The 23,870-nt window shown below is 30.4% G+C and overlaps 2 protein-coding genes across 8 annotated transcripts in view; one reads left to right on the top strand and one right to left on the bottom strand.

Moving 5' to 3' along the window:
- Positions 1-23,870, bottom strand: part of LOC142332836 (EF-hand domain-containing family member C2-like) — a 367,638-nt gene that overhangs the window by 51,167 nt on the left and 292,601 nt on the right. The window lies entirely within an intron of this gene.
- The window catches only part of LOC142332840 (facilitated trehalose transporter Tret1-like), a 26,261-nt gene continuing 2,688 nt past the window's right edge, over positions 298-23,870 (top strand). Inside the window, exons 1-2 of the mRNA XM_075379479.1 lie at positions 298-529; positions 19,072-19,190. Coding sequence (XP_075235594.1) covers positions 19,118-19,190 — 73 coding nt within the window. The 5' untranslated portion in view covers positions 298-529; positions 19,072-19,117. The remainder of the gene's footprint in view (positions 530-19,071; positions 19,191-23,870) is intronic.

Here is a 23,870-nt window from a genome sequence, read left to right as displayed (position 1 = left end):
CATACAAACACGCGCGCATGCATAAACACACAATTAAACAGACAACAACCAACATGCACATTTCTTAGATGTCCAATTTTTTTTTTATAACGAATAAAAATCAGTTTATTACTATTACAATTAAATCTAATAATCAGAGGGGGAAATGTTCAACTTCTGTTATCTTTTGCATATCAATATTACATTTAAACTTATAATGATATCAAATTAAGATAATATAATCATAATATTCCAACGCAAATTGTTTATTGTAATCTACATTTTATTTATTTATTTGATTTTTTTTTATAGTATCTGTTGTATTTAATAAAAATTTTCTGTTATTATAATTAATACTAATAAAATAGATAAATTCACTGTCAAATAACTTATTTTGCTATAGCATAAAACTAAATAACGCATGTGTTTTGTATTTATAAATGCATATACTATTTGTTTAAAAAGTATAAGCTATAATTTTTGTTACACAGATCTTTTAAAATTTTTTCTTTAATATCAAGAAGCAATGGATATAATAAAATTATTAAAGGTCAGTATATATATAAATATACATGTATATATTTTTTAAATTGTATAATTAATAATAATTGTAAAATTGGATTCACCTAGGTGAAGTTTACAACATAAATTTTACCGTACTGAAACATTTATTTTCACCATAGATTAATTTTAATTTATTTCAATAATTACAAAGTTCTATTTTCTGGAATACCTAGAGTAACATAAAGCCTTCAGTGCCAAAAGTAATATAATGTATAAATGAGTCTTAAAATATTGCCTAATCTAAATATAATTAATCTAACGTTTGTCACATCGAGTTTATTTTTAATAATTGTTACGTATAAGGCAGTTTGTGGTTCAATTCATCAACAGTAGTACAAAACCCCGATCATATTGTAAATTTTGAACACTATTTTAATTTTATTCGTTCTATGCTCATTTTTTATTCATTCTAATTTAGAAAACAAAACACTAGTGTCCTGAATTCTGTCAACCCATTTCATTACCTCTTATATTTTCAACATTTATATGCTTTATACTATTATCTAACATGTTATAAATTTTAGGTCCTAAATAGACAATTGATTTTTGAAACCATTCTTTAAATACAGCCAGGATTTGTGTATTTTCTACACCCATACTTGTATTGTACATATTATTTATTTTATGATCTTTACAACTATTGAAAAATACTTTTTAATATTTTGTAATATGTATGATTCTTTACGGTTAAAATATTCAGTCTTTTGAAAACCTTAAGAGATGGGTTGAAACTACTTTTGAAATCCGTAATTCTAATTGTTATTTTTTGTGTTATTTCCATTCTCGTTAAGTGAGATTTATAAATTCCTGCCCAACATTCGATTCCAAATCAGATCGCAATTGTAATTATGTTTTATATAGATCATCTCATAAATGATAGATATGTTATTCCGCAAATAACAAAAATGAGTTGTACGCTTATATATTTCCAGTAAAGACCAAGGAAACTAATCAGATAACATTACAAAATTTAATAACCAAAAAAATGCAGTTTATATTGATAAATGAAAATAGTGGTTCAATTATGAGAAATAATATCATTACAGAATAATGTAACAGTTTTTAGTGTGTAAATTAAAAAAAATACATATTTGAGTACACATTAAAATTTAATCTGAATAGAACTATCTAAAATCAATTAAAGATTCTAGTGCATCTTATACAATTAAGTATAGAGGCTGTAATAAATAAAATTTATCTATAAATTTCAATGATAAAATGAGGTAACACTTTTTTGTGGTTTATAAATGACATCGACTGGTATCATCGACGCTATTCTGTGAAACCTTAAACCGTCATTTTTAACCTCTATGTACACATCTAGTAAATGTCAGCAAAACTGGTTAGGCTGAGCTATAGATACTTTCCTATAGTTATCAGTTTTTATCTATTATTTGAACTGAAAAATTCAGCAAAATTTTTAAATGTTTTATTTACTTTAATATACTAATTCTTTGAAACCGTAAGTATGCAATTTTAAGAGGCAAGTATTTAAAAAGATATAGTTTAATAAAATTTTTAAAAAAATTATTTTGATATTCTTTTTGTTAAAATTCATTTGAATTGTTAAAAAAATGTATTGACTTTGAAATCCTAAGAATGTGTTGTGTCAAAAGTTATTAATACCAATTAAAGGTTTAACAGCAATTTTTCTCAAGGGTTTAAAATATTTTATTAAATTGCATCCTGAGTCTGTAAATTACGATAAATAATACTTATGCAATCAGTAAATTCTTAATATATTGGATAAAAAAAAAAGAAGATATATTAAATCTTGAATTTAGTACGAATGACTTGCACAAACAAATTATATATAAATAATAAATCTTCTGATTATCTCCTGTAAAATATTTGGATATTATTTAAATCATTTTAAAACTGCTATTAAATTGAATTTAAAAAATTTCCTTCATTTTTTATGAATTTAAAAAAACTGACAAATGATTGCGTCATTTTCCTGGCTTCGCACTTGATAAATTTTCAATTCAAATATGCCATAGGGTTTTAAAATATTCATGACTTAAAATAGAACAAATAAGTTATAAGATGCAAAATGAAAAAAGATTTTGGAAATAAGATTACTAATTTTTTTTTTAATCAGGATCCTATTTTTTACCAATGAGGTACAGTTCCATTAAAATTAATATCCTGTCATATTTTATTATAAGGAAACACTTAAATTCTGGACTTTAGGGCAAAATTTGTTTAATGGTATTAGAAGAAAACTAATAAATGTGCAATCGATTATCACTTTACCCCTAGTTGTATGCAGGGGGCTACAATTATCAACTTGATAGAATTACAATATTGTACTTATATTAATTTTTGGTGCATAATCATCAGGTTGGTTTATTAAGCAAAATCTAAAAAAAAAAGAGTTTTTGTTACGGTCATAATCCCTTTCAGATTAGCATCAAAATTGAACAGAAGTTCAAACTATGCAAATCAATATTTTTTCCAAGATTCATGACTTTAGTAATTGTTTTGGTAATATAAATAAAAACTCTAAAACAACTAATTATATCCCCACCCCTAAATTCAACTTTTTCAATACTACTAACAACTCGTGTAATAACTACTACTGTACCAAATTTCAAGTTTTTACGATCCCCCACAAAAAATAAAAAATTTAAAACAGTCTTCAGAAGTCCAGTCCTTTGACTGACTAAATTCAAAATTTAATTCAATTAATGCCCCATGTATAGAAATATTTAAATACAATTTCTAGTTATAATGTTCAGAAAGTCCACAATATTTTGAGTTATTTTCAAAATATTATGTGATACACACTTATCCTCAAAAATTTTCCATGGATTTTGTTTTTTCAGTTAGAAAGAATAATAAAATGTCAAGATTCGTAAAATCCCACAACTAAAATTTCGATGATTAACATTCTTTCCTTTATAGCTATTGCTGCTGCAGTAAACATTTTTAGAGAAATAAACATTTTTTCTTTAGTTTTATGAATAAAGAATTAAAAAATATGTTCATTGCAAAACTCTAGTGAATTAATTTAAAATAAAGCTTAGGAATAATTAAAAATTTAAATTAAAAATATGCCATCAACATTCAGATAATATATTCCAATAACTGCTTCAGTAAAGTCATCGACTAGAAAATCTATTGATAAGCTCTTAGTTGAATAGTGCTGGGTAATCAACCTGACTTTCTTATTAATGAAAAGATGGTCATTTGTCATCAATTCTGGAATGTATATGGCCTGTAGAAAATATATATAAATATATATATATATACTTAATGGTAGTCTTTAGCTATGGCAGTAGGACTGGCATGTCCAGCCAGTTATTTCCAGTAACTGTCAGTCGCTATCCAATTATTTACATATAATGTACTGAATCGTCTGATGACGGTTACTTTACTTTACATCAAATTCTTAGACAGATTTTTCCTCTCATACCGGGTCTAGAACAGTTCGTGGAAGCCAGGATCCTCTAGTTGATTAATGATGCAGAACAACAGCCAACTTGCTCTTCCGAACTGGGAGAAAGTTAAATAGACGTCACTTTGGTGTCGGGTGACTTGCTCCGAAGTACAAGTAGTTGGACTCTCTGGTCCGAGGCCAGTGTGAGCTACCATAGGCTTATAACCAATGAGATCGTTTACGTAGGCGGTCTAAGAGCTCTAGATTCGGGATGCTATAACGTAAGCCTGGATTTTACAGCATTCGGGATGCTATAAGTGGCCTGGATCAGCACAGGCTGCGGCGCGAGTGCGCGGCTGCCTTGCAGGGGTTGGAATGGCGCATGTAGTAAACAGAGGAGGTGGAATTAATGGCTGAACAATTCGGCCGGGCCATCAAGACTGGCTGCGATAGGGTTCTACGGCGGCCTCGGCCAATGGATGGACCCTTAGGTAGTGGCCAGTCCGCTGATCGGGGAGTGCCTGGAGCCGTCATGACCGTTGCTTCCGGGAAGCTTTCTCTTAAACGCAGGCGGAAACCCGGGAAAAAGTGGTGGTCCTCTGACCTTATCGTGCTGCGCGTAAGAGTTAGGTCCGCTTGGTCGCCCCCTAACGAGGATTATCGTTCATGACATGCGCGCTGAGCGTCTCCGGATCTACGGCGAGCCCTTAATGAGTATGTTCATGTCATTAAGGAAGCAGAATCAAGTTATGGCAAGACTCCATGTGCGAGTTGAAGCGCAGCCCCTGGCAGCTCGCAAAATCATGTTACCGGCCAAAGCCATTGCACGTGTTGTTCAGTGTTCGATACGGGTTTGGTGGTCGTGACCACACTTTAACATCTGTGGCGACATACCAGGAGTTCCTGGATACTCTGTTTCCAGATGCTCCGGAGGGTGAAGCAGAGGACGGCGTTAGGGCGGGGGCTACGCCCTTACCTGGCATACGGGCTGTGGATCCCGTAGATATAGACCGAGTGGTTTCTCGAATGGCACTGAAAAAGTCACCTGGGATTGACCAACTTGACTCGGATATATTCTACCATCTACTGCCTGTCATAAGAGAGCCGCTTGGCAGGCTGTTCACGGGGTACCTCAGCTGGGGCTGCTTCCCGACTTGTTTGAAAGTGGCTTTGGTGAGGGTGCTCTTAAAACCAGGAAAGGATCCTAGTGAGGTCGGCAGTTATCGGCCCATCAGCCTCTTGCCGGTAATCGGCAAGTTGCTTGAAAAAGGCTGGTTGTGGAACGGCTCTGGGAAAGAATTGAGGTGAACTGTTTTCTAAATCGAGGCCAGTATGGCTTCACGAAAGGGGTTGGCACTGAGGACTGCAACTTAAATGCTCTTGCCGAGATGGAAAGCGCCGACTATAAATATGTTTTGGCGATTTTTATAGACATAGAGGCAAGATATTTCCTTCCTTGTGTTGGAGTTCTGTCCACTATGAGTTGGAATGTCGCAATGTTTCCGTAGCCCTGCAGGCCGTAGTACGTGACTATTTGTCTAATCGTGCGGCTCTGTTTAAAGATGCGCACCTAGCTGTGGAAAAATTCGTCACCAGTAGAAGTCCGCAGGGTTCCGTTCTCGGTCTCCTGCTGTGGAATCTGGTATTTGATGAGTTTCAGGGATTGACATTTTCAGAAGGGGTCACAGCCCAGGCTTTCGTCTCCTTTTAGTTCGTGGTAATTCACGACCGCAGCTGGAAGATCGAGCGCAAGTGAACTTGTCGACCGCGGAGGGCTGAATGGACATTCAAAATTGAAAGATTTCTATGCCAAAGACGAAGTTTATGCTTCTCAAGGGTGCTAAAAAATTATTGTATTGTCGAAACCCCCGCATTAAATATAAAGGCTGTGTAATCAGCCGAGTAAGAGTTCATAAGTACCTAGGTGTTTTGTTTGATGAGAAGTTGCCGTTTAGCAACCACATTAGGCGGTTTCGGGCCTGTACGGAACGGTGATCACAAGGCACCGGATCTAAATTTCGTTCAGTTGCCATCATCTCTCGCCTGTGGAAGAGGCTGCAAAGCTTCGCGATGCGAAAGCTGGAATGAAACACCACGGTTACGGGAAGATCCTTGTACAAGTTTATATGGGATCTGGGGGGGATGGTATTCCTCGAGTTCGTTTTTAACGACAACGGGGCCAGGTGATCACCAATCATGTTAATTTGAACCAATATTTGCTTTGGTTCCGCCTGGCAGCTGATGAGCTGTGCGTCTGCGGGGAGGTCCAGTCAAATAAACACCTGATGTTTGACTGCCCTGCTCTTTGGGTGGGGGGAGCTAGAGACCGGTCCACCCTGAAAATTAGAGGTCAAGGGGAAAATTGGCCACTCACAAGCGGTGAGTCGATGTGGAGAGAGGCGCATTGTCAGACCGTGTGGCATTGTCAGGCCTTGATGCGGTTGCTATGTTCAACCGACATCAGTAGTTTACTTAAGGGAAAACCTCCTAACGCACTGCTGTAGGAAGCTAACCTTGAGATATATGGCTAACTACCAGCCAATTAGGGCTCCAAGCGTTTTAATATGGTGGACAGGTCCACCATATTACTTGCTGGCACTCAGTGACCTAGGCGTGGCAGCAAATTGCTGTCATGTCAAAGTAAATTTTAATTTATGGATGTCATATATATTTTTAGTAGTTGACGGGGTGCGCCTATCCATTTTAGGAAATATGTGACAAGTGAGCAGTTGGGACAAGTAAGCTGATAGTGTATGGCACCGCAATTAGTCCACTCACACTGTTAGGTAAGCTCTAGAAGCTATTTACGACAACTAGTCGCTAAACTGTTTCGAGGCTCAGCAGTTGTTTGTGGCACAGACATTCGATCTTATGCTTTAGGGTGACCAAATGGGGTGGTGGCAGGAGAAATGCAAAGCAATTTTCTCTCATACCTTCCTACAGTAACAATCCAGATTAACTTTAATAATGGTGAATTCTGTGACTGTATAATAATCATTACTGTTTAGTAATAATTCATTAAAAAAATTTTAATGATAGCAAATTTACATATACTGATCACTCAAATACACATGCTTGCCCAATGCAAATGCATGCATGCACATGCACACGTGTGCGCACCCACACACACAATAATAATATGTGAAGTGTTATTGTAAATTTTTTTTTGAGATCATTAGTTATGTTTGATGCTACTCACACCCTACACAAATACATAACATTTATCCTCAAAATATTTATTATGTTCTAAATCTTCAATTACCCATTTTATATACTTCAATATTATCTTCTTCCACAGTTTGCATCTTCTATACATTCCTCAGTTATCAAATTAACTAAAACTGGTTGTCTTAATACATACATCATGATTTCAGTGAAGGCTTATCAATTTACTACATCTCTTTACAAGGTTTTATTATCTCTTCATAGACCCAACTAATTTTTAATGTCCTCTTGTAATGCCACATTTCAAATTCCCTTTTTTTTTACATTTCATTATCAAACATTTTAACATAATTTTATTAAATAATGCACAATAATTATCTTTAAGAGAGATATTAAAATAGAAGTATAAGGAAAAATGTGTCAAATTTACTCCCTTTTTTTTCAAATTGAGTAATTTTTTAAAATTATTTTATATAAAATTGTAAGGAATCGAAATTACAATTGATTTAATTTAACATTTTCAATTATAGAGCATCACTCTTAATTTCAAAAGATGAGTAATCAATAATTTTTTTCTTTTTTAATTAAAACATTACATTATTTATTTAAAAGATGTTACTTTTTAAATATTTTGTTTACCAACTGAGCTTTTTAATAAACAGTTCTTGTTATAACGTTAATAATTATTTAGTAAACAAACAAGATAATTACTTCAGAAAGTTATTAATATTTTTTTTTTAACTTGTAATATCTCCCGATAAAAAAAATTACATTTATTACACATATAGTCACAAATAAGCTGAAGTCGTTAGAGATGATACAAGCATCTAATTGAACATCGTATGAAATATAAATTCAACTTGTACAATTCTGTGTATTTAAAACTGTCAATACTGCAAGACTAATTAGCCAATAATTATTGGGTAATAATAATTATAATTTCTTACTGTTGTACATTAAAATAAAATTTAAATTAGCTTCATTATTTAATAGTAATAACATTTTTATAGTTATTTTACATTAAATATTAAAACGGGTCTTTTTAAAATTTTTTATTAATACATTTGTAAATTACTGATAAGTTATTAAAATTGTAGATGTTGGACTATCACAACAAAATTCCCCACAAAGTTTATTACTACAGCTATTAATTTTGTTAAAAAATTAGCATGTGTTTGGAAAATTTCAACCATTAGTCATGTTTTTTGCCAAAATTTTAATTACTTTTTTAATTACAACTATTAAGGAACTGAAGTATTTTTGGATCTACAGGAAAAAATTTTCCTAAAATCATTATATGGAGATTCAATAAATTTTAAAAACTATAGATCACTTTGAATAAAAAAAATTGTTATGTAAAAAATATATGAAGTAATTCATATGGAAAACTTTGACAAAGTAATATATATATTTTTACATATAAAGTCTTATTTTTTTAATTATCATAGAGTGCATGTAATTTTTAAATTGATTTTTCTTAAGAAAATATCTGATGACCATATAATATGAGGTCATCTAGTATCACTTTTTATAATACCTCAAAATGACCTATCGGTCTGCAGAAGACATTTCATGTATATTTCTGCTAAACTAATAAATTTTTATTCCTGCTAAATTTATGTATAGTAGAGTGAACAAAAAACTCCTTAAAGAAATAGATGACTGGATAATGAAAGATAATGGGTACAAATTGCTATTCTAAACATGTTTTTGCCATCCTGTCTAAATGATACATAATTAGTTAATCTTGTAATCCGATCTTAATAACATTTTTTATATAAAATCCTACAACAAAGCAGTGGCAGCTCACGTATAGGCACTGTGAAATTACAGCACCCCCTATTTCCACTTGATATTATCAGTAACATTTAACATGAGTCCTTTTTTCTTTATACTTGTACAATATATAATCCTTAAGCTTAATGTCAGCAGCCATCCCCCCGGTTTAGATACAAAAATCTTTGTATGAATCTGTGAGCTTCATAGTACCAGTGGTGTGGTGTTTGGCTGTTGTGCATATGCTCATGTAGGAAGCTGCACATGAGGCTGCAAGGAAAAGAGAGCACTATCACTTCCACAGTGCTGACCCTGGCGTGCTGGTGGAAGGTGGCTTTTTTTTTTTACTTGTTGTGTGTATGGAACATTCCTTGTTCGTTCCCTTTACTAGTTTAGTCGGTGAAAGGAGTATGAAAGTGGTTTAGTTGTTTTTTCAGTAGTGATCAGAAGATTGCGGAAAGCAAGGGCTCTTTGACTGCCGAATTTGTTCGAAGGGCGAAAGAAAAGGCAATTAGTTTAAAACTAATTATATATTTGTTTTTGTATACATAGAAATTTAAATTAAGCACCATTGGACTGTAGCGTTTTTAAGCGAACATTTTATTAAGTTATCTAATAATACTAAAGAATATTATCTGTACTGACATTTTATTATTTATTCGGTTAAACCAAATATGGTCAGCATAAAAGTGTACAATATAAATATTATTTACAACATCTTCATATTCTTGTACATCCTTGAATTTACAAAATCCAGAATGTTGAATTTTAAAGCACGGGTACAGGTGTTCATATGTTACGTCCAATATTATTTTCACTAATTATATGTTGTAAATCATATTTTTGTCATATTTTTTACAAGGAAAATAAAGGTTTATTCAATCATTCAAATTAAAATAATTATATGTTAATCATAATTGAAATGTTAACTTATTTTCATTCTGATTTAATTAATTCAATTTTTTTTATAGCTAATTTATTTTAGTTCTGGTTAACATGAACAAGGCTCACAGAACAATACATTATTGTTATTTAGCTGCGTGCATTTTTTTAACGATCAAATAAGTTTTAAAAAAAAGACTTAAAAAAACTGATTTGTAAAGTAAATAAGGATCCACGTTATACTTTTTTTCTTCTCTACCTTACTTGAATCTTTTGTTCTCTATCTCAACAAGACCAATTATAAAATCAGCTGTCTCATTAGGTACCATATATGCTGCCACTTCAGCCGTTATGCTAAACCTCAAATTCACAAGGTGCTTATTATTCAGCAAACATGAAATTACAGAAAATATAAGGAAGAATCAACATATAGGGAAAAAGTTTTTCCAACGACTAAAATTAAAGTTTGTATATGTATTAACTTTTTCATTAGTTTCAACTTTTTAATGTTTAAATGTAACATTATTTAAATGAAAAGAAAATAAATTAAAAAAAAAACAATGAAATAATTATTTTTAAAGAAAACTTTCAATATTAACATAGAAACAACAAATGTATAGTAACAACAAGTATGTATTAGCTTATGTAACTGATGAATAAATAAATAATAAAAATTTCTTAAATATACAATTAAGTGTTCTAGAAGAAAAAGACCAGCTAATTGCCACAAGGAATATGCGTGTGTAAATATAGCAATATTTTCAACAACTGTAATATGACATATGTAAATAGAAGATTTGTCAGTACGTATTATTTTATTTTACATTATTTATTTATCTGAGAATACAGATAAACCGATACTGGTTTATTTACTGGTCAATTTGACTGAAATTCTGCATTGAACTAAAACAAATTTAAAAAATATAACAAAATATCAGCATTTTTATAACAAATTTCAAAGAAGAAGGTGTTTTCAATTTTATCTGTTTTATTTTTAATATATATTCAAGCCTTTTTTGTTATCATATTGATTAATTTTGACGAAATCTAGAGGAAGTTCCTTTAGGCATTCCCTTAAAGAATATTTACTACCTCTTTACTCAAAGAATTCTCATAAAATAAAAATGTTATTAAAATTAAATAACGAAGCTAATTTAAATTTTCTTTTAATGATTATAAAATGAATATATTATACTAAACTAAATATACAGTAGTACTATTTAAAACTATTGAAATTCAATTATTATTTCAAATGGACTCAGATATGTCTAGATCTATGATATTTTATATGACTGATTTTATTAGCTCTGATTATTGGCTAATAAGTCTTGCAGTATTGGTAGGAAAGATAAAGGTAATAAAGTTAAGCGGTAACATCTCTACTTTCATTCAAAAGGTCCCAGGTTTAAATTCTAGGCAGGCTTGACACTTTTCATATGTTACAAAAGGCCCCGCTTTAAATTCTGAATAAGCTTGATGCTTTTCATATACTACAAAAAAAAAATATTATCACATAATATTTTTTCATTTCCATATTGATTCATTAATGTTCAAATTGACATGTACTGTTAATTTTTGTATTTTTAAGTTATTTCTAAGAAGTAAAATATTTTTTTTTTTTTTCATTCTCTCAGAAGAACTACAGGACTTTGATTATAGTTACTCATCTCCTTACATTTTTGGATATGTAACAGTGAAAAAATGCCAATAATGATTGAGATTCAGACCTAGAACATTTCAGAAGAAAGGCAGAAATCCTATCATTCCATCATGCAACAATTTCAAATTTCCAGGAGTTCAGCGGAGTTAGATATTTTTTATAAGTATTTTTAATATACTTCCAAAACAGGAAGCTCTCAGCATGATTTGGGTTTTTAACCAAATCTTGAATGATTATGATGATTCTTTTTTTTATTTTTTACAGGAAGTTTCTTTGCTGACTAAAATATTTTTTTCTCTACTGTGGAAGTTTAAAAAAAATTAATTCTCTAAAAAGGTGATTTGATGACACCCTTCTTTTTTGTGGTCATAAGTCATTATTGTTTAATGTCACAATAATGTTAAACTACCTTTCTTACATAACAGGAAAATTAAAAGTTAAATAATACACTTTCCTGTACTCCACACTCTTATCTGATGTTAAAAACAGCTTCTTTACATCATTCCTCTGAACTCTGTTTTATAATTAGAGAGTTTTATTAATTTATAATTTCCTTATCTTTATATGTTTCTTTCAAATTTTTTATCAGTACAGTCAATACACATTTTGTAGGCCTATTTATACTTTAAATTAAATATGTGAAATAAAAAAAAATTTTTTAAATAAAACTAATTTTTAAAAAACACAAAAAGAAAATTTTACAATTCTTCTTTAAATTTCTGTTTTGAAGTTGGTGGCAAATTAAAATAAGTAAGCCGTCATCATTATATTTAATTTGTTGAGTTATAAAAATGACAGAATTTAAAAAAAACTGAAACAATTTTTTTCATTTTAGCTCTTTTGAAGTAAATTTTTGTTTCTTTTATGTTTTGTTTTTTTTTTTTACATAATTTTTTTATTGTTGTATATATTAAATCGGTTACCTTTCAAAAAATAGCACTTATCATCTGTTTTTACTGTGTCATTATATATTTGTTTCATTTTGCTAATGTACGTCAACCCTCCACTGCCCAGTGAGATGAGAATTATATATAAATGAGGTGCAGTCTTGTACAAACTCAGGCTGACCATTCCTGAGACATTTAGTTAATTGAACCCCAATCACCAAAGTGCACAGATATTAACTGCCCAGTATTCAATCAATATAAAATAAATTAACTTTTACTAGGATTTGAACCTCAGAACCTTCAAAATCAACTGTTAACTGATTTACAACGGCTAGTTAACCACTAAACCAGCCTGGTGGGCTATCATACGTGACAGTAATTTTAACAAATTGTTTTTCAACTGTTAACATATTTACAAAGAGAAAAAATGAAATAAAGAATAATTAAACATAATTTTGTTAACTTTAAATTACTTCTTGAAATATAACTTATTAAATTCACTAAATAAATTTTAATACCATTCATAGGGATGATTATTAAAATTTAATATACAATCTCGTACGTAAGTTTAGCAAAATTTATTAAACATTAAAAATATAAAAAATAATTTGTTTACGCTAAAGTAATATGAATATTGTTTTTTCATATTGATACCAAGAAACAGGAAACAAGTCCAATCTTATATTTTATTATTAGCAGATATGATCCACACTTAATGACAGCAGATGATGTAAACTCTACTCTGGGGTTTCCTTAACTGTATTACAACTAACCAATACATTACACCGCGTGTATACAATGATAGACTGTATTTAGTCATATGCTTATTAGTAAAATCAAAAAATGATATGTTGTATTTCTGCTACAGCATTTATAACTAAGTTACAAAAACTTTTTTTTATAAAATTATTAAAAAACCTATTTTTTAAATAATAATTTCAGGTTATCGTACATGTAGTGGGATAACTGTTTCACTGTAGTGTAGAATAAATCTTGATATTGAAAAAAATCCACTTTTTATTTTTAAGTCAGTATTTGTATGCTAAAAAAGGCTGATAATTTTTGTGTTTTTTTGTTCATAAAAAATTTCAATCGACTTTATCAGTAAATAAAACACCAACAACTGAGGTGAAAGGCATAAATTTGTTTTTTTATTTATTATTATTATTTTAAAAGGTACAATAAATAAATTACATAATATTATTCTACTCCATATTTACTTTTCACAAAAAAAAATTTCTACCTTTATGAGTTACATTACTTGTATAATTGACTTCTTTTTATGTTAGGCAGTAATGCACTGCTGTACACTTTATATTTTGCATACACCTAATCTACACACATTAACTTCACCTTCTAACATGGACTCAAACTCAAACATTTCATGAAATGTACCACAGATATATATTTTTTTCTTTTAATACATTAGCAGTTCAAGAGATCCTTTCTCTAGCCATTTATCACCAAAATACTTAATGGCAATCCATCTGTTTCTTCTTTGTACACTTATAAATTATTTCTCTACTATGGTTATTAAGAACTATGTCCCAAGTTTCAGATTACAATAATTTTCTTTCATAGCTTTTAAAGTGTAAGAAAAAAAGTCCTAAGGCTTATAAAACAATGAAGTCATGTTAAAAAGTAAAACAGCATTGGCTTATTGTATTACTAACACAAAAATATATTTAAATAATTAAATAAACAATTATAATAATAATGACAAATAAAGTTAATCATAAAAATAAGGAACAGCATTTTTGTTGTAAAACCAAATATTTATATATATATATATATATATATATATATATATATATATATATAATCTCTCTCTCTCCCCTCTATATATATATAATACAAGAATTTACTCAAAATTATCTTATTTTAGTCTGCTACATGAATGTCTAGAATAATGATTAATAACATTCAATCTGATTTTTTAAAACATAATTTAAATTTTTTCTTTTAATTCTTTGTTTAATTTACAAAAACAGTAAATATGTTCATAAATAACATTGTGAATAATAAATTTATTTCTAGAACTGCATTATTTCATGAAAAAATCTAACTATGAAGATGAAAAATTATAAAAAATAAAAAAATTCCACTAAACTTTTCATTAAATATTTAAATTTTAATAGTATTTTTATATAATAATTTTCTAACTAAACATTCTATAATATTGGACTAAAAAAAAATTATATAATTTGATAAAAATACTAATAAAAAATGTTATCAATATTCTTACAATATAAAAAAAAACACTTCAAAATCTGATAAATATTACACATAATCGAGTGTGCGTGAGCATGTGCGCGCGCGCGCACACATACACACACACACACACACACACACACACACACACACACACACACACACACACACAAAATTTGTTTGTAAGCTTGATTTTTGTCTTTAAAATTCTATCAAACATAATATTCCAAAATATATAATCAAATAGTTTATTAGAAATACACATTATAATCCTTTTACATGTTAAATTTGCCAGCAAATAAATAATAATTTTTTTGTTATTGATCGTGATAATCAGGGATGTATACAATAACAAACCTTGCTTCCTTTTTTCTGTTTAGCCTCCTCGAATTACCGTTCAGGTATTACTTCAGAGGATGAATGAGTGTAAATCAAGTGTAGTCTTGTACAGTCTCAGTTCGACCATTCCTGAGATGTGTGGTTAATTGAAACCTAACCACCAAAGAACACCAGCATCCACAATCTAGTATTCAAATCCGGATAAAAGTAACTGCCTTTACTAGGACTTGAATACTGGTACTCTCGACTTCTAAATCAACTGATTTAGGAAGATGCGTTCACCACTAGACCAATCCAGTGGGTCCATTATTATGCTCTCTTCTCTGGTGAAGTGGAAGCTTGTCTCTCTTTTATTCAAAAAGATCTGGATTCGAATCCCAGTCAAGCTTGATATATTTCATAGCTTACAAAATTCAAGTAACATTATGGTACTGTAATTGGATGTCACCCTGATGTTTTTGGAGGAAATAAACAAACATTATTTCAACAGCTTTAGTATATATATATATATATAAATATTAATGGAATGGTCCTTTTTAACCTCATACGTTTTGATTTGTTTTAGTTTTCTTTTACTACATACATATGGTTTATATTCATTCTGATTTCTTTCTTTTTTCTTTTTTCGTTAGGTCTTTTTACAACCCCTTAATATTGTTATTGCAGTTTTTCCTTTATATGCGAATTCTTTAAAAATTATATTTTTTACGTTAATTTATATTCTTTTATTTCTTTTTCAATTAAATGTTTATTAATTTATAACAGTTATTGTGCATTTTGTATAAAAACATTAGATTTCGATTAAATATAAAAGAATAAATTACAGAGGAGTGAAAAGTACAGAAACCCCTCAACAACTTTAACCGTTCAAAATCCAAAATTTATCTCGCCGTCATTTTGGGTACAAACATCATACCACTGTTTATTTATACCATTTTTCTTGTCTTAAAGAGGCCTTTAAAATGATCCATCACACAAAGGGTGTTAAAATATTTGATTTATAACCCTGGGCCAACCCCAAAGAAGTGAAATTCTATTTCTCGTCAAAAGGTGAAATAGTTGAAAGACTATTTATCTAGATTCTATTTAGAACGGTTTTAAAGGTGTTGGGGATTTCCATACTTTTAACTTATTCTGTATATAAATGAAAATAGACTTCCAAATTAGCTGATTTGGGAAGATGTGTTCACCACTAGACCAATCCAGTGGGTCATACAATAACAAACAAAACTAAATTTTTAAATAGAATGTTACAGTTAGTGTTCTTTTATATGTTTTAATGTGTTAAGAGACAGTCTCTTTTATGTCTATGCATAGAATACAAATTTTGTTGAACTCTGTGGATCTCTGATTTGTCTTATTGAGGTGTTAGCAAATGTTGATTTTATATTGCTATTCAGGGTATTTAAGTGTTCAGTGTAATCTTTGTTTAAAACTCCATCTCATTTGACTGTGTAAAGCGCTGCACAATCAGAATAGTTTATTGTTTTCAATTGTTGTTTCTGATCATTTTAAGTCATTCTTGTGACTGTGTTCAATAACTAGTGTTGCTATTCTCACACTGATGTCAATTGCTTTCTTTAATTAGGCAAAAGTGTTAAGAATATATTTGGTACAACAAATATAAAAATGTTCAACGATGAATCAAATGAACAGGCACATTTCAAATCCAATACAATTTTTTGAACACATTCTACACGTATGTCTGAATGGATAATTAGAAAAAAAGATCAAAAAACATATTTTGAAGCATGTTAATAAAAAAAGGTTTTATTATAAATACGGTTCAGTTCATTATTGAAGATGTTAATAATTTAACTTGCAGCGTCAAATAAAATGATAAAACTATGATAGTGTGCCCTAAGTTTTATTTTTCTATTTTGGCATATATAAGTTATGTCAAACTAGTAACTTTACTGATAATAAATTAATAATGTAATTAAAATGAAAAAATAAAAATTTAATTATTTATTTCACAAAGAAAACCTGGAAGGATTGTGCATGGAAATATTAAAGTTATTTGAGAACTAAGTTCAGGCCAAAATTGGTTGCCAATTAAAAAAAAATTAGTTGAATGATTAAAAAAAAAATACAGAGAAAAAATGTTTATACATAAATTGCCTATATATCTATATTACATTTCCACATGCTCATCATCACATACAATTTACAGATGACCTTGAATTTCTGCTTACTCTCTTATATCTCTACTACTAACCGCCAAGTGATTACAGGCAGACTGTATATTGCATAGAGAAATAAAGAAGAAATCACCTGTTGTAAGCATTCGGTGTGATTTTATTTCATAACTTTTAAAGTATTTTACAACAATTCTTTAACATTACTAAGGTAATGCCTTTTGGCAATATTTCTGTGTATTTCTGTCTCTACATTCACAAACTTTAACCTATATCTCGTCAATCCCCAAAAACAAATTTTATTGAGATACTTATTTCCCTTTTTATTATAGCACTCAAGGAATGACAGGGCTACGGCTATTCTTTGTGTTTTTTGCACATCAGTTAGTAGTTTTGGTACCTGGGTACTTTGCACATAACTGTGTACGGTAAATACTGTAAAAATAATGTTATTAAAATATTTAAGATTGGAAAATACGTTTAAAAATACATAAACTAAGAACTGTTTTCAAAATTTATGAATAATAATAATAAGTGTTCTGCCGAAAGGCAGGTTTTCACATGGCCGTCCTCCATTCTGCTCGATTCTGTGCTATCTGTTTCATTTTATAGTAGCTTCTTCCCTTTTATATTGTCTACCATTCTCATTCGTCTCCGACCTCTTGCTTTCCTCCCCACATTACAAATCCTTTCAATGCCATCACCAACAGGCAGTCATGTCTCAGCCAATGTCCCAACCAACTGCATTTTCTCCTTTTTATTATTTCAATAATCGCCCTCTCTTCTCCCACTCATCCTCCTCATTCCGAACTCTCTCCATCCAGCTGATCTTTTCCATCCTCCTCCAAACTCAAATTTCAAAGGCCTCCAATCTTCTCTCCTCTCCCTTTCTAATAGTCCATGGCTCTGTCCCATAAAGGGCCACACTCCACACAAAACATTTTGCAATTTTTTTCCTCAATCACAGATTTAGTTTGCTACATAGCACTCTCTTCATTTTGCTGAATGCTTCCATTGCTCTAGCAATTCGTACTTTAACTTCCTCATCACACTTCATATCTTCCTTAATGATGCACCCCTGGTACTTGAAGGAGCCACTTTCTCAACTTTATTTCCCCCAATCCTAATCGTTGCCTTTTTTTTTCTAATTATCATACTTTTGTCTTCTTTGTATTTATCTTCATCCCATACTCCTTGCAGGTTTTATTTATTCTTCTCAACAATTCATTTATCATGTATTCACTCTCTGCCAACACTACCATGTCATCAGCAAACCTAACGCACTCTATCCCCCTTCCTCAAATATTTACACCCCTATTACCAGTTAGACTCGTTTAAATTATCGCTACCGGTTAACAATTGAACAGAGTGTTGGTGACATGCAACATCCCAGCCACACCCTGCTCACAAGTCTGCTTTCCTCTGATAACTCATTCCCAATCTCGATTTTTACCTTCTGTGACAAGTACAGATTTCTTATTAATCTCCTTTCCCTCCAATAAACTTTATGAAAGTTTAAAGTTCAGAAACAAGCTTTACAAAGTACAATTTGTTCAATTTTTTTATGAATTCACAATTAGGCGGTACTATTTTTCTACTCATTATGCACATCTGTGCATCCCTAATTTGATTTTTGTCTGACTGGAAACTAATTTTGGAATAATCCTATGTATATCAAAACTAATAATATACATATATGAAAAATTTTAAGTTTGACAGCGATTTTCATCTGGAAACTTTTTGTTTATAATAGTACTATATAATAATAATTTGTCATAAAGGATGGCAACAATAAAAAATATTTCATATCATAATATGTTTATTAAACATACAAACAAGAAAAAGTAACTTAAAAAAAAATCAAGATCTTCTTTACATTATTTTTTAATCTATGTCTAGAGTAGGGATACCTAGTCCACAACAATATGAAATAATGAGCATACGATGAAATTTTCAATAAAATCTCCACAATACTTAGCAAAAATTTCCTCAAAGTTGCGAATAGTCACACATATGTATTTAGATTGTGTAACAAATTATCCCATAAAATAATATTATTAAACATATAATTTACTTTTTTTTTTTCAGAATTATATGTGGAAATTAATTTAAGAAATGTTCATCTGAAGTACGTATGACATATATTCAAGTAAAGGAAGTAAAAAGCTGTAAACAGCTGATTATAAAGCATATAGCACCAGTATCAGGTAAACTTTATATAACAAAACAGTTTAAAGAAATTTAATAGATAATAATATAAAAGCTGATAGCACAGTTTTTTTCTGATGCACGACTTACACACACAACTTAATTAAAAATATTCATCATTTTATTTAAATATAATATTTTTTCGCTTATTTAATTCAATGATTCTCACTAAAGAGCGCGCGCATACCGTATTTAATTCGCGCGGGTATAGCGGTACTAGCGGCGACGGTCGTTCTGAATAAACTAATGTAATTTTACAACTTACACACAACAAACTTCGCCTGTACGGTCGACAGCTGGTGTAGCCGCGAGGCTTAATCCACCAAATTCCGAGTTGATCGGGCTATCGAGTTCGATACCCGGCCAGATCGAGTTACTTTTTAAAATATTATTCATTTATTTAATTCTATCGCTTACCTGTGACATCACAACATAACAGACAACTACAACAGCATATTTTTTGGGGTGGGGGTGCGATTTTGCAAAAATTTATATTTTTTAATCGTTAACAAATGTGTTTGAGAAAATAAGTTCTTAATTAGGCGAAATCTCAAGAAACTGAAGGTCAACTTGCTCTACGGTCTCACTCCCTTGACCTTTTAAGTTGAAAATTTAACGGCATCGATGTACCATATAATCTGACCGAGTTTGGTCAAAATCGGTCCAGCAATTCCGGAAATATTAGATGATTTAGAGGCCAACACCAAACACACGTACATAAAACATCCGGAAAACTTCCATCTGGCTTTTTGGGTTCCTTAGCTGTCAAAACGTCAAGATCCGGTGAAAACCGCATATGCACAAATTGGACCGATTACAATACTTTCTTTTCTAGAGCTTATTATGTACCGATGTATTTATTTTGCGCAGTTATTTTTGCACAGGTTTAATGGTTACATTAAAATGAAAGATTAAACTAGATTAGATTTAAAGGAGACGTAGATTTACGCATAAAAACCTTAGGCTAAATGTTTTTGTAAACTCTAAACCTTATGATTTTTCAATCCCTCAGTTCGAAATTATGTTCTTTTGGTTTTTCAGCAGCTCACATTCCAGAAATAAATCTGAACTAGTCAGTCTCATCAGATTGTGAGCAAAATCTACAAATTAGGATTTTCTAAAGAAAACATTAAAAAACCATTTAATTAAATAATTCTAAAACATAACTTTCATCGCTTTCATAAGATTTAACTCATAAATATTTATTGAAAACATTACTGAGAAACCTATAACATTTTTCTGGGGTTAAATTTATTGAAATTGTTGTTAATAAGGATAATAATTACTATTATTTCTGCTAAGGTCACTATAGTTTTTATATCGAGTACTGCTTTCTTACTTAGCTTCATTTTTTTATCACTTGTTGACGAGTTTAGGAACCACTTCAATTGTCCAAACTTATTGTACCAGTACTTTTAAATTTCTATTAATCTTTATATATCGTTTTGTCAACGCCCCTCCTTACATTACGTCTGCCTTATCTGGCCTTCTTGTTTATTTGTTATTAAAGGTTGTACTTATCTTTTAATTTTATTTATCTATTTCCTGTTTTTAATAAAATTGACGTTTTTGAAAAGGTCACTCGCTTGATTATTGATCTGTTCATTTATCATCGTTTTACTGTTACTTTTTAATTTGAAAATTTCTAGTTTTCTAAAATGTTCATTCTTTTTCCTTAACACATTCGTGAATTAATTTCATTGTTTCTTCCCTTTTCATTTAGGTATGTCCTTCTTTTATTAAATGCGTTCTTTAAATCTCATGTGTTCGTTATATCTTAATTTTAATTTTCTTCCCCCTTTGTTCAATGTATGTTTCATTACATTTACATTTTATTTTGTATATACAATTACCGTTTTATATATATATATATATTTGTCTTCAGTCATTTGACTGGTTTGCATCAAAATTTCACGTTATTTGATCCTTTAGATGCTGAGAAAATACTCGTATTTTATGTAAATCTTAATTGATAAAGACGCTGACGAAATATGTAAAATAATCCGCTTACTGAATTGTCCTTGCTTTGTTTTTTCTACCTTATTTCCTTTTTTTTTTTATTTGTCTATTTTGTTTTATTTATTTTTATATATTTTTTTTGTCTTCAGTCATTTGACTGGTTTGATGCAGCTCTCCAAGATTCCCTATCTAGTGCTAGTCGTTTCATTTCAGTATACCCTCTACATCCTACATCCCTAACAATTTGTTTTACATATTCCAAACGTGGCCTGCCTACACAATTTTTTCCTTCTACCTGTCCTTCCAATATTAAAGCGACTATTCCAGGATGCCTTAGTATGTGGCCTATAAGTCCGTCTCTTCTTTTAACTATATTTTTCCAAATGCTTCTTTATTTACCACAATACCTCTTCATTTGTCGCTTTATCCACCCGTCTGATTTTTAACATTCTCCTATAGCACCGCATTTCAAAAGCTTCTAATCTTTTCTTCTCAGATACTCCGATCGTCCAAGTTTCACTTCCATATAAAGCGACACTCCAAACATATACTTTAAAAAATATTTTCCTGACATTTAAATTAATTTTTGATGTAAACAAATTATATTTCTTACTGAAGGCTCGTTTCGCTTGTGCTATTCGGCATTTTATATCGCTCCTGCTTCGTCCATCCTTAGTAATTCTACTTCCCAAATAACAAAATTCTTCTACCTCCATAATCTTTTCTCCTCCTATTTTCACATTCAGTGGTCCATCTTTGTTATTTCTACTACATTTCATTACTTTTGTTTTTTTCTTGTTTATTTTCATGCGATAGTTCTTGCGTAGGACTTCATCTGTGCAGTTCATTGTTTCTTCTAAATCCTTTTTACTCTCGGCTAGAATTACTATATCATCAGCAATGTATCGTGGTTAATTTGTGTAATCACATAAATAAGAAAATATACTATTAATATATATTTCGCATATATATCGATTATAGAAGTAAATAAATATTACAAGTAGAAATAATAACAAGTATACAACATCTGACCGACACGAGACATGTACTAATGAATCGGGATTTTCCGCTAGTGTTCGGCATTTTCTGGTTATCTGAGCACATTATTATTTATTGTTGTACGGAATGACATCAATCGGACTACTGATGTTTTTTGTGTTAAGCTAAGGGGGACGAACACACACACACACACACACACACACACACACACACACACACACACACACACACACACACACACACACACACACACACACACACACACACACACACACACACACACACAAGACAGACAGACCCATATAAAAATGCTCTTTACTAGGGTAGGATGTGTCATCCACGCACATAATATATTCTAAATATTTTAATTGTTTCATGGTGCATTACCTTCTTCCATATTCTGTAGAAATACTTCGCTGATAGTGGGTTGCCCATAGTCCATCCTTCGTTTTATATATTTTATTATTAAACTTAAATTGGTTTTATTGAAGAATTGCTTTGTAAAGTTTTAATGATTTTTATTTTCAATAGATTATTCATCTTTCCCTCGTTTATTTTCTTTTCTAAAATCTTTATAGTTTCTTTTAATGGTGTAAATGAAAATTTTAGAAAATCAAGAAATCTTTAAATTAAAAAGTAACAATAAAACGATCATAAATGAATAGATCAACAATCAAGCGAATGTCCTTTTCAAAAACCTCAATTTACTGAAATCAGGAAATAAATAATTAATAAAGAAATAAACAAGAAGGCCAGATAAGTCATGACGTCAAGTATAGGGAGGGGTGTTAACTAAACGTAATATAAAAACCAGTACAATTAGTTTTGATAATGTAATAATTTCTGAAACCCGTCAACATATAATGAAGCTGAGTAAGCAGAACTCAACCTTAAATTTACTGTTTATTTATTTCTACAGAAACTTTTTATTTGATTTTAGGTTTAAGATTTTTATATATCAGTATATTTCATAGTGATAAGAAAACTTAAATTTTAAACAAAGAAATAAACGTAACAAAGATTAAATCTTAATTTGATTATATATTTCTTTAAACCTAACCTAACCTTTTTTTTTAACAGGCAATATTTCCTAAAGTGCTACCCAATAATCAACCACTAATAAAGGTGTTTCTTTTCCAAAGAATCTTTAGAAAAAAAATCCTATTACTTTGAAAGTGTTGTGTGTGGGAACACACATTTTATATATATATATATTATTATTATTATTATTATTATTATTATTATTATTATTATTATTATGCTTTTACGGCCAACATGGGACCACCTAAGTCAATTTTAGTTGGATCTTTTCTGAGAAAAGCGTGTTATTTTACTCTTTCGAGCTGCCCAGTATTTCTTCATCCGTTCAGATCTTGCTTTCTTTTCTTCATCCGTAAACACCCTCTTCGTTGTATTTTGTCGTTTGTCTGTCTTTTGTTTAAATCTAATGCTTTTATCTTTTAGCTTTGTAATTTTTCCAGTTTTATTCTGTAGGTCGGTCAGGGAAATTCCCAATTCTTTCATATCTTCTCTAATTTCTTTGATCCATCCTACTTCTAGCTTTTGGAACCAGAGCTTTTCAATGATATTTGTTGACAGTCTTGTTTGCGGTGTCCTTATGAGATGACCGAAGAAAGAGATTCTTTTTTTCCGCATAGTATCAGTAACAGGCTCTATTTCTCGATACACCACCTCATTTGGCACGATCCACCATCGGCCTT

Source organism: Lycorma delicatula, chromosome 12 (genome assembly GCF_047948215.1).
Source record: "Lycorma delicatula isolate Av1 chromosome 12, ASM4794821v1, whole genome shotgun sequence".
Lineage (NCBI taxonomy): Eukaryota > Metazoa > Arthropoda > Insecta > Hemiptera > Fulgoridae > Lycorma > Lycorma delicatula.
Note: the sequence above shows the minus strand (reverse complement) of the source record. Positions and strands in the feature narration are given on the sequence as shown.